This window comes from Homalodisca vitripennis, chromosome 4 (assembly GCF_021130785.1).
Source record: "Homalodisca vitripennis isolate AUS2020 chromosome 4, UT_GWSS_2.1, whole genome shotgun sequence".
Taxonomy (NCBI): domain Eukaryota; kingdom Metazoa; phylum Arthropoda; class Insecta; order Hemiptera; family Cicadellidae; genus Homalodisca; species Homalodisca vitripennis.
Genome location: NC_060210.1, coordinates 120,104,414 through 120,123,069, shown reverse-complemented (window position 1 = coordinate 120,123,069; position 18,656 = coordinate 120,104,414). Strand labels below are relative to the sequence as shown.

Here is an 18,656-nt window from a genome sequence, read left to right as displayed (position 1 = left end):
AGGCTCTCTTCCCAAATCTTACGGTAACGGTTTTATTCTTAATCGGTCGGGTGAACAGTGAACGAAAGAACGACTGAGCGAAGGACCAGCTGAACAGCTGCACGATTTTGGGGATCTGCTGCAACCTGTTAAGCAACAAGTCTTCCACAGGTTAATAATTACATGTCATGGAAAAGTGAACTAATCTTTTGAAACGCCATGGTTCGGATCATTAGTTCACCTGGGTGATCCGTTAGGATTGAACGAGTTATCACCGAACGGGAACGACACATCTATATTTAATTTGGTACCAGCCCAGGGCGGGAGAAGAATTGATTAGAAGTAGGTCAGCTGTGTTAGTTACTGTTATTTATCTGTGATGTACTGTTGTAACTATCGCGCAAGTTGTGTATGCATTGAAATTATTAGAAATTACGTAATATAATTAAGGACACTAAAATGACAAGTACATTTGTAAAGAAGTGTATTTGGAATAGTTTCTCTAAGATAACCTACAAAAGTAGGGTTTTACGATCAGCTTACTGTGAAAAGTTGTTAGAACAATTTTCTTTTGTAGGTCTAGTGAAAAGTAAATCATTTTATACAAGTCTTCTGCTGAAGTCGCAAAATGAGTGAGTTTTTATATTAGACTACCTATCCTATTTTGTCTTCTGGGGTAACCTCAATAAACTAAACCTACTACTTGTAATATTTAGCATACATTAAGTTTTAACCCTGAAGCTGCCATTTACATGAATCTCTGGTGGCAGGTAAATTTTCACCATTTTGTAACTTCTAACAAGTTTTATGTTTAACCCTTCGAGTGTCCATCACATTTTGTAAAATGCATAACCGTTTTGTGAGGTTTTGCTGACTGTCCACATGTATTTGAAATACTACACATATTCAAAATTCTGAATAGCCAAATTGCAGGAAATTTTGTCCTGAAGACAATGAATACATACACATGAATATTACCTTCCATTTTTAATAAATGAAACACAAAATCACTAATAAATGGATGAAAATAACTGGTTAAAATACTTAACACAAACACACAGTATCTATACAGTTTGTTGTTTTCTTCAACAATGAGGTGACATATGTCATCTAATAATAAATACCCAGCTGATTATTTATTATTTAAAAATGTTTAAACAGCTGTTGTTTAAACGATTAATTATTACCACCTGTTACCAATCAGATACTCATTCCTTATTATAAAACAGCAAAAGTTTGCTGTGTAGTGTAATACGTGAGGAGTCAATTTCATAACTTTTTTACACATTTAGTTAACTTTGCTTATTATAGTTGTTTTCAGAATTAAATTCTCTACAATCTGTATTAGGAAAAACAATTTGTTTATTGGTCATTTAACAATGTTATTGGTCATCAAACATTTAAGACATTATTTTTGTTATAACATTTTTGGCAAATTTCATACCTACTTTTTCTTAAAAACTGTTCACACTACAACCTCTAGAGTGGTTTTATTTGATTTTTCATGTGAATTTCCTTATAAATCCACCTTATTTGAGTTAAGAAGTAAGAACAAAACATTTCAGAATCACTTAATTTCACCAGGTGAACTGAAAACAAAGCAAAATCTTTCGCCAGCCATTACTCACTAATGGAGCGTTTCAGGACCTACCTTTATTTGACATTTTTTTCTTATTTTTAGCTCTACAATCACGTCTTAAAATATTTTACCATATTTCTGACTCACCCTGTATATACATATATTTACTATTGCACATCTGCTAAATTAAAAAAAATGGATCATGGGAAATGGGCAAACCTTGAGAGACTGAGGGTTCACCACTGCTTTATCCCTTATATCATAGTTTAATTTTCCAGTTGAGTTCTCTCTCATCTTCACATGAAATATGCTACATAATGTGTACTTAGGTGTAGCTGCCATACTTGACAGGATAAAAAACTTAATGAAATGAACATCATCTGCTTCTATAAACTATATTACAGTAATTATACAGCTGCTTGTGATAAGTCTGTCAAGCCAGTTAAATGTAACTAAGGGAGGAGCCAATACAAAGCTATACATTTAGTTTTTTCCCAGAAGTGTTAAAGTGAACAATCAGTTATATTATTTTAAATATTGACCATTTGGATCAGAGCTGTGTACTGCAATGCATTGAAGCAGACGGGCCTGTCTTTGTTTACTTTACGCCGTATATGATTCAACAACCCAGTTATTATCGTACATAAATGACCACAGTCCAGTCCTTTGAATTCTGCTCGTGTCAGGATGTACCCAGGAATTGCTTTTAGGGAGCATTATTGGGGGTGGGGGGTTACAGTGTATAAACCTTATATTTTATTCAGTACTATTAAAAATAAAAGAAAGAAATATTAAGAATGTGTAAACATCTGTGTTAAAATTTTGTTACAATTTGGAATGGCTTTAAACTAGTTTTAATTGACTCTAAATACTTATAAGGTAAAGCAGAATTTCAGGGAGAAAAGTCCTCTACATCCCTCCTGGTAAATTTAAACTACTGAGAAACACTAAATCGTAGTTAAAAGTGAGAAGCAAACTTGGACTTCAACTCAGGACCAAAACGGAAGATGTACAGGCAGAGAGATTTCATGTGGTCCTCAGGCAGACGATGTCCAATAGCCTACTGGTCATGTGAAGTGGAGGGGAAAGTCGCAAGCTCAGTCTGTGAGCCGGCTCTCCTCCGCCACTGCTTCCCCCTCCTTGCCAGCTGCAGTTCCCCTCTCACGCATGTAGGAGACCACATGGAATTTCTTGCCCTGTAGAAGCTTTTGGATAATTCAGATTTTTAGGAATGATTCCTGGCTACAAAATAGCAGCCACCACAACTATCGAATCGTTGATATTCATGACTATCTAAAACTACTGAAACCAAAAGTCAAACTAAATTATGTTTATACTTTTTTCAAATTACAATATAGTTCTACTATTTTTACATCTTCAAAAGTAAGGATTTAATGATAAATAAAGAACTGTCTAGGCTATGTATTTTTATCAAATATAACATACAAAACAGTGTAAACAAGTGTTTGACACCTTGTGACACAAATAACACATTGCACTTGTGGCCATAATGTTTGAGAGTTTAGTTATGACATTCATTTAACGTATTGATACGTTTCTGAGGAGAACAAGACAATTTAGGCTTGTGGCACAACTACTGACGTGGTCAGTGAAAAGGTAATGCCTATTTATAGCTGGGTGACCGGTATGCTGTCTTACTTAAACGATAACGGACATAAACATATGGTGAAATATAAGCATATCCTATCTGGACATGCAACACTACATTGCCAGTTTCTGTAACCGAAGACAAACATGTTTGTCTTTGGTCACGAGACAAGAGCGACACAAATGAAAATCTCTTCTTTCCTAGAGAGGGTTTAGAATGAGGTTAAAAGTGGATTAGCATATGGTGTTGGTGTGTGGTTCTTATTAATGTTTAAACTTAGTTATGAAGTTATCATTGCACCAGAATAAAGTGATCAAATAATGGGTTTAAATCTATGTGCTTAATTAATGTTGTAGACTATTGCAAAAATCAGTATTGCTTAGCTGTACTTTTAAAACAAACTTGTCTTTAGCAAAAAATTAATTTGTAGTGGCAATAGTTGAATAAAAACTTAAAATACATTTTCCTTTAATAGCAAATTAAAACTTAATTAATATGAACCGTAATTTATTCAATGTTACTATTTTTTGAACTTTTGAATTAAAATTTATTAAAAACAAAACTATATATATATACAGGGTGTTCTGAAAAAAGGTGCCCATAAGTTCAGGGCGTGATTCCTCACATCAAAATAAGAAAAAAAGGTCTAATTAACATAGGTCCGAAAATGCTTAGTTACCAAAGTTATACAGGGTGAAAGATTTCGTCTGAATTTCAGTTCCCCTGCTGCAACGAAGCCCTACGGGTATTTGTTTGGCTGTTAATTAAGATGTACAATTTAGCGTACACTTTATGTAAAATGAACTGAAAAAATTGAATAAAACCGTTTCCAGACCTGTAGCTACAGTAATTTTTTAAGATATGTGACGAAATACGCGAACTTGGTCCCGAAAAACAAGTTACATTTAGGTTTGAAGCAGATTTACTATGTTAAATGTACAATAAACACAAAATATTTTTTCACTGGTACTTGTAGAAAATTTAATTTCGAAGAGAAAGATGTAAAATAAGTCTATAATAGACAAACGCAAACTTTAAAAAAAATAATCCTTAATTACATACAAAACCGCATGAAAAAATAGACAAAATCTGTTAAGCTCTCTACCAAAATGTAATATTGAAATTAAAACAGCTGTTTTTTATTAAAACAAATTAATGAGTTACTATTATTTTTTATCAAGTAAATATTTTTTAACAATCATACATTATCATACATAAAAAAGTTATCTGAATTATCATTCAACAAAAAAGTTTACACTTGTCCTAAAAAACTAAACCACGTCACAGTAGATGTTCAAAATGTTTCCCTCATTCAAAATACAAGCATCCAGCCGCGTCTTCTCATAGACTGCCGAACTCTTTCGAAGATCCCAGGTGTCTCACGTATCCTTTGAATCCCGTTAACAATCCTTATTCGCAACTCTTCTATGGTATCCACAGGCGAGTCGTAGACAAGCGTCTTTAAATGTCCCCATAAGAAAAAGTCTAGAGGATTGAGGTCAGGTGACCTTGCAGGCCATGCTACTGGGGCTCCTCGACCAATCCATCTGTTTGGATATGCTTCATTTAAAATTCTCTTACTTGTAATGTGTAATGAGCTGGAGCTCCATCCTGCATGAACCACATGTTGTTGCGTGTGTATAGTGGCACATCTTCGAGTAACTTCATTCAGATTAGTCGTCAAGAAATGTAAATAATTTTCACCATTGAGCGTATCAGGTAAAAAACTAATAAAAATTTTATCACCCAGAAATAGCAGCCCATACGTTTATAGAAAACTGATATTGGTGACGGTTCTCTGAAATAGCACGTGGATTTTCAATTGCCCACATGTGAGTATTGTGGGTGTTAAGAAATAGCCATTCTTGAAAATTTTTGCTTCATCAGTAAAGATAATGTAATTTAAAAAAATGTGGATTTTCTGCACCTTTGGATAAGCCATTGGCATAGCTGAACACGAGGAAAGTAATCTCGAGGCAAAAGAGCCTGGACCCTTTGATAGTGATAAGAAATGCAACTGCTGCTCGTGTAAAATCTTCCAGACAATTGAATTACTAACACCGAAATCCAAGGCTAGTTCTCTAGTACTTCTTCCAGGATGATTCTCTATTTCGTCCAACACGCCCTCCTCTAATTCAGCTGTACACGTTGTACGTGGCCGTCCTGATCTACCAACTTTTCCCGATTTAAAGGTTCCCGTCTCGCTTAGCCTTCTATGAATGGAAGAAAACATTTTATGAGTCGGTAAACTGTCTATGAGGAAAATGTTTCCTGATACGAGTCGTCTAGCCTGACGACTGTTGCAATGTGCAAGACCGTACATTAAATGCATGTCTGCCATTTTCACCATTAGTGTACATAATATTCATATTACCTGCCATGATGAATAAGATATTATTAGCTATCAAAAATTAACTTCAACGGCACTCGCACTAACTTGTATTAAAGTACAGATCAACACACGCACTTAATGAGCAATGGAAAAATAGCTGCTTGTAATGTTTATTTAAATTATTATAAACAATGTTACATTGTTAAAACATATGTTTTAAATAGAAATTATTTTGTTTCTCAAATCAAATATTTTAATAAAACAGCTGTTTTAATTTCAATATTACATTTGTAGAGAGCTTAACAGATTTTGTCTATTTTTCATGCGTTTTGTATGTAATTAAGGATTTATTTTTTAAAGTTTGCGTTTGTCTATTATAGACTTATTTTACATCTCTCTCTTCGAAATTAAATTTTCTACAAGTACCGTGAAAAAATATTTTGTGTTTATTGTACATTTAACATAGTAATCTGCTTCAGACCTAAATGTAACTTGTTTTTCGGGACCAAGTTTCGCCGTATTTCGTCACATATCTTAAAAATTACTGTAGCTACAGGTCTGGAAACGGTTTTTATTCAATTTTTTTCAGTTCATTTTACATAAAGTAACGCTAAATTGTACATCTTAATTAACAGCCAACAAATACCCGTAGGGCTTCGTTGCAGCAGGGGAACTGAAATTCAGACGAAATCTTTCACCCTGTATAACTTGGTAACTAAGCATTTTTCGGACCTATGTTTAATTAGACCTTTTTTTCTTATTTTGATGTGAGGAATCACGCCCTGACTTATGGGCACCTTTTTTCAGAACACCCTGTATATGAAATAACTAAATAAAATTAGTTTAAAGTAGAAACATAAGATTGAAATAATAGCTAATGGCATTTTTACCTAAAGGTTGGCAAATGAGCAGGGGTGCGCCGATGGGGAGGGGGGTAATTTAACCTGGTTATTTGTAGTAGAGTGGTTTTACTGTTAACTGTATACACTTGAAAATATTGTTTGGCTTAACCAAATAATCTAAAAAGGTGAAAAATGTAAAAGGATGGTTGTTGAAGATTTTACTGACGAAAACACTTGATATATCGATGCAATAACGTTGTTTAAAAGAAATGTCTATCATATTTAGATTGAAGTCCTAATTTTGAGGTTTTAATCACTTAAAACATTTATTAGATTTTCTTAGTCCTGTTCATGTCCAGGTGATGACTGAAGAAGACAAAAAGTAAAATCTACTGACAGTTCTAAAATATCAGGATGATCTAAAAGATGAATTAGTAAATTACAACATTTAATTCAAAACCTTAGGTTTGTATGTACTATAAACTTTGGAAAATTCTCCAAGTTCTTTTCTAAAAAAGCAGCCACTTTTTGCTATCAAAAAAGGGAAAATTGTTATTGCTGTGCTAGTGTTTAAAAAATATTCCTGTAACTATTGCAAGTATGGAAATATTGCTTTTAAGTTTAGAAAGAGAGTGATTGTGATGTGGTCTACAATGACACAATAAGGTTTTAAAACATCGGGTTTTGTAGAGTAGAGGCTCAACTGACTAAGGCAATCAGTATGGGTGATGCCATCCGTAAGTTCACGGCAAGAAAAAGAAGGACTGCATGCTGCATTTGAAAATTTAATACAATTAATTGTGGATGTATTGCCGTTTTGTTTTGTCAGGTAACCCAGTGTGACTATACTTAGTTTTTCTAAGGTCAACTTACGTCTCACTAACCACGGGTAATTAGTATTATATTACACAATACTTACAAATTTTCATTTTTGTGGTTTTAAAAAATGTACAAAAACGTGCAGTTTGAAATTTTTTAAATGCATGTCAGTTAAATTTTGCACTTTTTTAGTATTTTCATATAATAATAATATATAGTGTACATATAATAAGGTAGAAACATCTACATTTAAATAAACTTAATGTATATAAAGTTCAGTACGTATTATAAATTTATGAATCTCTCTAATGGATCACATGTTTTGAATTGTGATTAGTAGATTATATTAGCAAATTCAAAATTTTGTTCTTATTGTGTTATCAAATTTATGGCTTCAAGTATGGTGTTTTATTAATTATAAGAGTTCACAGTTAAAATAAGTTTCTTTTAATTTAGATTCAGATTGTTTAATGTTAGAGTGGGTTATTCTTTGTTTGAAGTTTATTTTTGACAATGGAAGCATTGTGAAGGGAAAAAGGATTTTTCCGGACATTTTCCATCATTCAGTGAAACAAATATTTATACATGGTGTTCCTGGACGAACAACACAAATCTCTCCAGATGATTTGGTAGGCCAATGCCATTAAACTTTTAATAACTTCACAATGGTTTTAAGAAACGAGATAAATTGTGTAAAATACCAAGTGCAATAAATAAGAAGGTTTTTGTTAATCGAATCGATTTTAGTTGTTTAGTAGTTTGTTAAGTCTTACAATAACGAAGTATTATATTATCAAGAAGACCTTCAGATGTATTTAAATTACAACAGTTGTGAAGGTAATGTAATTATGGTAACAAGTAAAATGGTCATTCAAGCCTTCAAACAGTTTAAAAATTATTAATTGTATTGTAAAAAATAAAAAGATACAGCTACTCGTAAAAATAGATGAGATGTGACCAGTAAGTTGCAGAAAGTTTTTGTTTACATGGTGATCTTTAAATGGTCAACATGATTATCAATGATATTAAGCAATAAATAAATCTAATTTTCCCAACAACTTCTCAAAATTAATCTGTATTTGGAGATTTCCCTTTCTTGTACAACACGTTGTATATTAATAACTAGTCGTTCGTTATAGTGACTAGATGTTACGATTGTTTAAGATATTTTGATTGTGGCCTAAATTACACTCAACCTATCATAGTTATTTTTAACAATTTAGTTTACAGTCACAAGTAATTCAAAACTACAAAAGTTGTATGAAATGAAAATGCCTTTATAGAGGCGAAGTTAGGACTAAAAAGTCCTCTCTTCCACTATGTATGTATAGAGATATTGGTGTAGAGAGTTATGTTTTTGTAATTATTTTTAATAAATATTTTTTTTAGAATCAATGTTCTTGTTACTTTTTACCTTTTATATAATTATTATGCTTGCAATTTTCAGCTACAGTAAAACTCCTGTTAACCGAATTCGAGTCAACCGAAACGGTTCCATAAATGATAATGTGTATATAAATGACTGAGCAAAATAGAAAATAGTTACTATTCAACAGTAGAACATTGTACCAATCCTTCACCTCTCGGAAGGCAAGAACATTGTACTTGCGTTGATGCTTCGCTGACAAAACCGACTGGGCAAACAATGTGATGATTCGCAATTCCACTCCCTCACCAACTACCACTGCGCTACCAAGGCACCCCAGTGGTCACAGCCGTGCTGGCTGACTTATACATCTCTGTTATTGGTCATCTCCCCCGCTCCTACACCGTTCCCTAAGTATAATTTCAGAAATCGTTTGTATTGAATTAATTTTCCCTACTAAAACGGATCCATTCTGATAGGTTATTTTTAAGTGTAATTAGTTTAACCGAAAAATTGGTAATCCGAAATGACTGCCCTCCCTTTTCGGTTAACCAGGGTTTTATTGTAATTGAACTACAAAAATAATGGATGTAGATTAGAAAGTCTTGACAATTTTACTGATCAGACGTTGTCGCAAATTTCTTTTACTGTGACGTCTGGTGCCGTATGAGTTATATTAATACTACTAGCTATAGTATACAATGTTAACACTTTGGCTATCAAGCGATTCAGAGTTGTGTATTGGGAGTGTCACTAATTACCGTTACTGTGACCTCTGGTGCTGAATGAGTTATATTAATACTACACTAGCTATAGTATACAATGTTAACACTTTGGCTACCAAGCGATGCAGAGTTGTATATTGAGAGTGTCACTAATTACCGTTACTGTGACCTGTGGTGCTGAATGAGTTATATTAATACTACTAGCAAATAGTATACAATGTTAACACTTGGCTACCAAGCGATGCAGAGTTGTATATTGGGAGTGTCACTAATTACTGTTACTGTGACCTCTGGTGCTGAATGAGTTATATTAATACTACTAGCTATAGTATACAATGTTAACAATTTGGCTACCAAGCGATTCAGAGTTGTATATTGGGAGTGTCACTAATTACCGTTACTGAATGAGTTATATTAATACTACTAGCTATAGTATACAATGTTAACAATTTGGCTACCAAGTGATGCAGAGTTGTATATTGAGAGTGTTAATAATTACCGTTACTGTGACCTCTGGTGCTGAATGAGTTATATTAATACTACTAGCAAATAGTATACAATGTTAACACTTGGCTACCAAGCGATGCAGAGTTGTATATTGAGAGTGTCACTAATTACTGTTACTGTGACCTCTGGTGCTGAATGAGTTATATTAATACTACTAGCTATAGTATACAATGTTAACACTTGGCTACCAAGCAATGCAGAGTTGTATATTGAGAGTGTCACTAATTACTGTTACTGTGACCTCTGGTGTTGAATGCGTTATATTAATACTACTAGCTATAGTATACAATGTTAACACTTTTACGGTATCATGAAATTACAATCACTTACAGTATCAACCGGTCTCACAGACCTGAGGGAGTTTTTTTGCTGTTTTTGGGCTATTCTTGTTTTTTAGTTCAGATTTAAACACAAAATATATTTACAATTATTCCCTGTTGATAACAAAAAATACAATTAATATTTTTTAAATTTTTACAATTGCAAAAACTTATAAAATTTAATAATTTGGAGAATTTAGGATGGAAAATAATATTCTAGAATACTGGTATAGTATAATCTTACAGTATAAACCTGTATTTACAAGTATCAGAAATACACATACATTTTTACCAAAACAATTAAAACTTACAAAAAGGCATAAGTACATACAAAAAAAGTATCCACAGATTTTAGATATTCTGAACACACGAAATGTACAACTTTCTGCTGCACTCCAAACAGATGGGTTGTCTGCATTTGATACAATACATTTGTAATTGGTTTTTATTTCCTTAGCAGCTGGGCACTTGGAAGATGTCTTCCGTTTTTCCAGTTTGTCACTAGGAACACATTCATTAGGATTTGCAGCTTCTGTTTCTCCAATGTACTCCGTGATGACGCGTCTAATGTCTCTTGGCAAATTTTGAATTTCTAGGCGTCTTGTCATGTGAGGCTTTATAAGTTTTAAGGTCAGACGTTTTATGAATTCAAATCTTGTAATGAGTGGATTTATTACCTAAGGCTCTTGCTCTTGCAGTAGGCCCGGGTAATGGTCCCCTCAAAATGTTATGTTGAGGTGTTCTGCGCTGCTTGGGTGGCTCCTTTCTGCACCATACGCTATCATCTTTCTCCAAAATAAAATCAACTTCAGATTCCTGAACCAAATAATTTTCGACACTATAGTGGATGTCATCTTCATCTTCCAGTTGGGGTTCATCAACAGCAAAACTATCATCACTTTCACTTTAATCTAGTTCGTTATCAGACATTACATAGATTTGGATCTTCATCCGAATCGTCAACAGGTTCATCGTCACTATCATCCCCTTATGTCATAGTTATAACGTTATGTAGGAGTTGTAAAAGTCGCTCGTTAAATCTTCCATCGTTCACTCTTAAAATTTCAGTCACTCATGATTATAACAAGTTATAATAAAACGTAAAAACTAATATATACAAACACGTAATAACTATTCACACTTTAACCGTATCACCCGGTATGACAGACCGGTAGAAATAGTTACAGTAACCGTATCGTCCGGTACAGTAGACCGTAGCGCTCACAAAATAACTGGACTGATTCAAGGTCAAACGCCCTAGACAAACTAAAACCAATCAAAAACGGCTCAGGAGAGACCGGTTGACAGCTACTGAGCGTAGAGGGGGCAACCGAACACCAGTAGTGCCAATTTCAGAAACATGAAATTCCCTTCCGGTCTCACAGACCGGTGATACGGTAAAAGTGTTAATACTTGGCTACCAAGCGATGCAGAGTTGTATATTGGGAGTGTCACTAATTACTGTTACTGTGACCTCTGGTGCTGAATGAGTTATATTAATACTACTAGCTATAGTATACAATGTTAACACTTTGGCTACTAAGCGATGCAGAGTTGTATATTGAGAGTGTCACTAATTACTGTTACTGTGATCTCTGGTGCTGAATGAGTTATATTAATACTACTAGCTAGAGTATACAATGTTAACACTTGGCTACCAAGCGATGCAGAGTTGTATATTTTGAGTGTCAATAATCACTTTCAGTGACCTTTATTTGCGAACTTTACTATTGTATTATTTTTATAATTGCTTTTTATTAATTGCAGATATACAATAACGTTCATTAAAGCAAATGGAGACCGCATAACAACCAAAGGCAAAGAAGGAGAGAGTCTTTTGGATTTAGTTGTCAATAATGATTTGGACTTCGATGGATTTGGTAAGAACCATTTGCACAGAACATGATTAATGACAATTATATCTTTATATATATTAAATTCTTGTGTGCCTGTGTGTCACTGAACACCTCCTAAAGGGTTGGACAGATTGTAATGAAATTTTTTGTTGTCTTCAGTTGGATTCAAGAATGGTTTAGATTTACTAATTTAAGCAGTTACAAATTAAATTTAGAAAATAAAAATTTTCAAAGTGGCTGCACATTATAAACTGCAATTATGAGATAGTGACATATATTAAATAGCCAAACACTATTTGAAGACGCTAAGTTAATATGTATATTTTTCTTTAAAATAAATTTCAGGTTGAACTTAAAGCTTGAGTGTTAGACCACTTTATAATAAAGGTATTTTTATAATTTTGTGATGGTTCGCAGGACACCTCTGCCTACAAAAAATTTAAAATTGTCCATAATTCAATTTATAAATATGAGCAGTAATGACCATCATGGAGTAATTTTCATTATTTATTAAACGTTACTTAAATTATTGTGTTTTTAAAATTAACCTGATTTTTTGTCATACCTTACATATTGATGATTTTATTTTTGTTACAATTACTCAAAACTGTATCTATATAAACTAATCCTAATAATATAATAAATGTGAAAATGCCTTTGTTTGTTTTGCTTTCACACATAAACTATTCAACCGATTGCGCTGAAATTTGACATGGACATTCTTAGGGTCCCTGGGATGAATAAAGGCCTTTTCTTATTTGGAAAATCCCTCCGGGCTACACACCATTGGTCTTTAAAGTAGCGACAAAATCCCACCTTGGTCTCTAAAGTTAATTAATTAAAAGAGTATTTCTAATGTAATCAACTATTCCATTATTTACTATTTTCAACTTGTTTACATTTATAGTGATTACAAATTTTTTTAACTGTGTTTTAGATTTCTGCGATTAAGTAAATTACTTATCTATCTTACAAAATTCCCCAAAACATAAGATAGTCAGAATTTGACACTGAACACTCTCTTTGAAGCAGTCGGCAAGACTACTAGATGAAAGTTCACTGTGCTTTTGAACTAATTCCAGCTCTAAATGTTCTAAAATATTAGCTATATTTTTCCATGTATAAAGAAACAAATGCGAAGTGTTATTGTTAATATACTTTTAGCTCTACATTTTTATCAAATAATGTTATTATCTAACAAAGTAAATTAGAATGGCCATAAATATAAACTCTTTTGACGTATTTTCTGGACCGTGGCAACAAGACAAATTCAACATTGGCGTCGGAAATATAATTCACTTGCACCAGCAATGGACATACATGTGCAACTCCTACTAAACTGCGTGCTAAGAAGCGGGTAACTGCTAGCAGTGCAGATATGAGACAATGCTGTCTAACCTTCACTTTTAAAAGACTGTTATGAAACCTAAATTACTTGTCTTTTGACAAAAGTAGGGTCCTCAGAGCTGTGTATGTATAAACATTTTCTTGATCAGAAAAGAGGCAAACTCAGCAATGACACAAACGCAAAAAAAGACATCAAAGTGAATTACAATTACCATAAATCTATATATATAAAAGAAAGTCGTGTTAGTTACACTATTTATAACTCAAGAACGGCTGAACCGATTTGGCTGAAAATTGGTAGGGAGGTAGCTAAGGACTGGGAGAAGGACATAGGATACTTTTTATCCAGTTCCCGATTCAGGATTCCGCCCCACTGGTCTCTAAAAGTTACGGAAATACCCGTAAGAAATGCATTGCAGCAAACATATGTTATTAAGTGAAAGAGCCTGTTCAAAATTTAATCAGCTGTTCTTTGTAAACATATATAATGCGACAAGCAAATATGTTTATATCATTTAATTACGATTTTAAATTTCCTTTACATTTATAGTTTGAAAGCATAAAGTAAGCTTAAGAGAATCAGCAAATTTTGTTTCAACTGTTTCTGCAATCACTGTTAAGCATAGACTTTACTATCCAGATAATACAATTCAAATCTTACGTAAAAATTCACCTTTAACTGCAATATGTTTCTAATATAAACCATGCTCGTGCTTGATCAGAAGAGCAATGCAGATATCAAAATTACTATCTTATGTTGGCTACAAATATAAAGAATGTTATAAAACCTACCTTGCAACTCCGTGCATACATATTCTCTCGATCGAGACAACAAAGCAAGCTCAATAATGGCATCGGATATATGAGTATAAATAATTCGATCCAGAAGTGATACACGCGCAAAGCCTAAAATAAAAACCATACGCAATTTCGTTTAACATCTGGAGCTCATAATCATTAGACTGTAATAATATGTACCTAATATATGCCTATTTTCGTTTCAAAATTACATTGAGCGCCATCATTTATTACATCGTATGTGTGCAAATGAATTCGACTTTTGACTCCTGTCCACGCTGGGCTAATATAGTTCAATTGTATACAAAAATCATAGAATATTAGAGAAAAATTCCAGTTATTTCACAAGTGCATATTGAGACTGTTTTAAAATTTAAATCTTAAATAGTTCATGAGCTTGGAGTATCTTTCAGTGACTATTTATCTCAGAAGGGTAACAAAAGGACGTTCAAAAGAAATATGCCTCCTATGTCCCAATTTTTCTGCAGGAAATTGTGTGCGAAGCCGTGGGTAACTGGGTATCTGGTTGTAATTGGTATTTTATTGAAAATCAAGAGTTTTCGTTATAAAATACTACGAATGTACTGACGAACTAGCTGTTACCCACGGCTAATCGCGCATAATTGCTTTTACTAAGTAATATAAGGACTTTTCTAAAGATTGTGTGCGAAGCCGCGGGTAACAGCTAGTATACACTGTTTAACATATTTTCTTGATCGCGGGAAGAAGGCAAACTCAACATTAGCATTGGAAATATAATTCACTCATAAGCCGTAGGTAACTGCTTGTGCATATATTTATATATATATGATTTATTTTTATCAATCACTTTCTCTAACTAAAGCTAAAATATATGTTTACCTGTTGAAGGTGCATGTGAAGGAACCCTGACTTGTTCGACGTGTCACTGTATCCTCAAGCAGGATGTTTTCGACAAAATACCCAATCCACCTAATACTGAGGAGAACGATATGCTTGACCTGGCATTTGGGGTAACTGATACGTAAGTGAATGTATTTGAAATTCTAAAATGTGAATAATCCAGAATCTACAGTATGTTTAAAGGTGTGATCTAAAAGCAGAATGTTTTTTTAGCAAAATAAAAAATTTATGATATTAATGTTATATAATTAATATTATATATTAATGATTTTTTAGCATTTTATTATGAATTTTCTTTAGGTAGAAAATTTCCTTACCAATTATTAAAATACATATGATCAGATCGTCAATTAGGATATACTATCATGAGCAAAATAAAAAACTAATGTTTAGTACATCCTTGTTTTCAAAAATATAAGTATAAAGAATACAATATATCATATTGTAATCTAGAACACTAGCACTATTTAAAAATGAAATTTCAATACAAAATATTTCCCTCATCTGTCTCTTTGTCTTCAGCTTTGCATCTACCATCTTGCAATTCCTGTTATCTTATCTAGTGTTTAAAATTTAATCAATTTTATTTGAACCTTATTACTTTATTCTGCCTCTTCCAAACCCTTTTCTCGCATCATATTTGAATCTCATGTTATATGTCAACTACCCTCTATGGATGCACTTACTTACTTACCTGTGTCTCTGTTTAATATATCAAATTTGCTAAATAATACATTATAAAAGTGATTTGATATTATTTCTCTAATCGTTTGGATCGATTCAAAGTATCGATTGCACATTGTCATTGAACAGTTACACAAGTAATACAAATAGTTGGATGGTGAAGTTTCTAAAAGTATAACTAAGATAAAATCATCTTTATATTACAAAGCCTGAAAGGATAATATGGTGTAACAATGAATCATTGCATGGGTTGGGATGTTTAAATATTTTAAATTGATTAGTTACTGTTTTATTTATAGTTTGAAAAACTATCTTTCAACATTTCATGTATACTGTAATAAGCTTTTTTTCTGAAGAGTTTTTTAATACCCTTCCGAAAATTATTAATTTTAAGCTCTTTTTACGATAAAGGTAAAAAAAATCACAAAAACAAAATAGATTGTGCTGATTTTTGTATTAGTCAAAGGTGTTTGGATTTTATGAAATAAGTTAAAGAATTTAAAAATATATATATAATGGTAATGTGATTATTTGAGATTTTTTAAATAGCGGTCAGCAGATCTCTCTAGTTTGCACTAACCAATTGCTCTTGAACAGCCTTTTGGGCTATAAATACTTTTTCAAATTTAGGAGATGGATCCCAAAGTACAATATCATATATCAGAATCAATTGTTTATAGGTAAAGTATACAATTTCCATGTAGATAATATAGATACTGAATCTGCTAATATTTTCATTGCAAGACTAAAAGAGCTTAGTTTGTTTTACTAATTATTTAATATGAAATTTCCAGTTTGCTTTTTTTATATGTTCACTCATAAAAACGTATGTTAATCAACTAGGCTAAACATGTTACATTTCAAGACATTATTATTATTTAATAAATTGTATTAATATTAATAAATTTAATTATTGTAATTAAATAAATTACATTGATTTGGTTTGATTTAATAACAGTCTACCATTAATAATTTTTTTAGGGTTCTTACGATTTATTCTTCCATACTAGTTGTCTAGTATTACTAGAAAATAAAATGAAATTCGTATTTGGAAAGTCAATTGATAAATTATTAATGACAGTAAAAATTAAAAGTTCAACAAGTTTTTGAGGTCACTAATAACAATTTGTCATCCTTATTACTCTGAACATCAAGCTCTCTTTTAACATTAGCCCATGTAGCTTTCCATTTATTTTTTGCATTAGATACATAACTTGATTTGCCATAATTTTATGAGCTTTAGCTACACCTTTTTAATAATATTCTTTACATACTTTATAAATTTAAATATAAATAATTAAATCTTGACTTGTTTTGCTAATATATGAAATTGATGTTTCCTTTATGAGGAATCCTTTAATCTTTGTTATTCAATTTTTTTAGCTTTATCTGACTTGACAATTTTTAAAGGTAAAGATTCGTTCATACAAAGCAAAAAAATTTCTCAATGACAATTACTTAGTTCCCATTATGAACCAAGTACACAATTTAAATGGTTTGATTTCAATAAAGGATTCCTCAAAAACAAATTGTTCATTTAAGATGGAAAGATCAGATCTATGAATTATATCTAAATTAGTTTTGGGTAGAATACAAGACCCTCCTTTAGAATCATCCATAAAAAATCCATCAGCTAATTTATTATATTTAGCTGATGGATATATATAATATTTATTTTGTTTAGATAATTTTGGTTAGGTCTATTAATGTTGTGCTCATTGAGACGTATCACTTGAACAGCAAAAGTGCAATTTGTTTAAAAACAACTCCAGTTTGGAAAATTTATTTTTTACACCCTGAATGTTGTAGTGAAGGAATCTTACTAACAATCTTTGTAGTACTTATTGCTCAATATTACTTTCTTTTTTTAAAATTTTGCTTTGATGTATATAATATTTACTATTGTATAAACTAGGACTACATCCCTTCTATCTTTCTCCTCAGTTCCCTCCCACCCTTCCCCTTTCATCATATTGTTCCTTGATTGTCTTATATTTATAATAGTAACAACATATTTTTTACCCAAATATTCCCTCAGGTCCAGACTTGGCTGTCAGATCAGATTATCAAAGGACTTGGATGGTACAGAGGTGACACTTCCGGCGACAGTCAATGACGCAAGAGCCAGTCAATGACAGCTTTTACAGGTTCTAATCTATGACTAAACCAAATACGGTGGTGTGAGATGCACAGTATGTACGCATTAAAAGTGAGATTATTTGAAATTACCAAGAAGCAGGGTAATATTTACAATGTATTCTCAAACCAAGTTAAGTTTTTGGAATTTCTTAAATATGTACTTAAAAAAAATCCAAAGACGATTGTTATAATTTGTTTAGAGAAATTTAAGTTTTTAAGTTTCAGAATTTATAAACAGTTTTTATTGTAAGATTTATTTAAATAATGTTATACTTAGTAGGTAAGGAACAAATTCTGTTAAAAATCACATTCTGTTGTAGTAATATAAATATATATATTTTATAAATATACTGTGTTTTAACTAATGTCCCAGTAAAAGCTGGACTTATAAATTTCTTTCTGTTTACTAAGCTTCATCTTCTTGTTATTTAACGTTTTTGAATGTTAAATACCATCTTTATATATTGTTATGAAAAAGATGCAAGTTATTACCATAAAATATTTTTTATAACGCCCTATTATTGAGCCAACAAGAATTAAAAAATTTATTATACACTGTATGAATAAAAAATGCGCAGAGGCTTCTTACAACAATAAAAGAAAAAGACTGTGCAATCCTTTAATACTTCGACGAATTTCGTTTTCAAGAAGGATATATATATTTGACATATTAGTGTTAATTTACAACTATGCACCATTTTCCAGAATTATAATTTTAAAGTAACCTCAAAACCATCAATCAAAATATAAATTAACCATCATTAGCTCACTTAATATTATTTATACATCTGAAAGTCTTGGGTTGGAAAACAATTTGGTTGAAATCTTATAAGATACAAAACCTTATATTTTCTGATTAGCAAACACAGATT

At 32.0% G+C, this 18,656-nt stretch overlaps 1 protein-coding gene across 1 annotated transcript; it reads left to right on the top strand.

Annotated features, from left to right (window-relative positions):
• The first annotated feature begins 215 nt into the window (after nucleotides 1-215).
• On the top strand, nucleotides 216-18,132 carry LOC124360043 (adrenodoxin-like protein 2, mitochondrial). Its single transcript, XM_046813293.1, has 4 exons — nucleotides 216-611; nucleotides 11,846-11,958; nucleotides 14,950-15,082; nucleotides 17,684-18,132. The coding sequence occupies exons 1-4, from the start codon at nucleotides 439-441 to the stop codon at nucleotides 17,778-17,780; spliced, it is 516 nt and encodes a 171-aa protein (XP_046669249.1). The 5' UTR covers nucleotides 216-438; the 3' UTR covers nucleotides 17,781-18,132.
• Nucleotides 18,133-18,656: the final 524 nt, after the last annotated feature.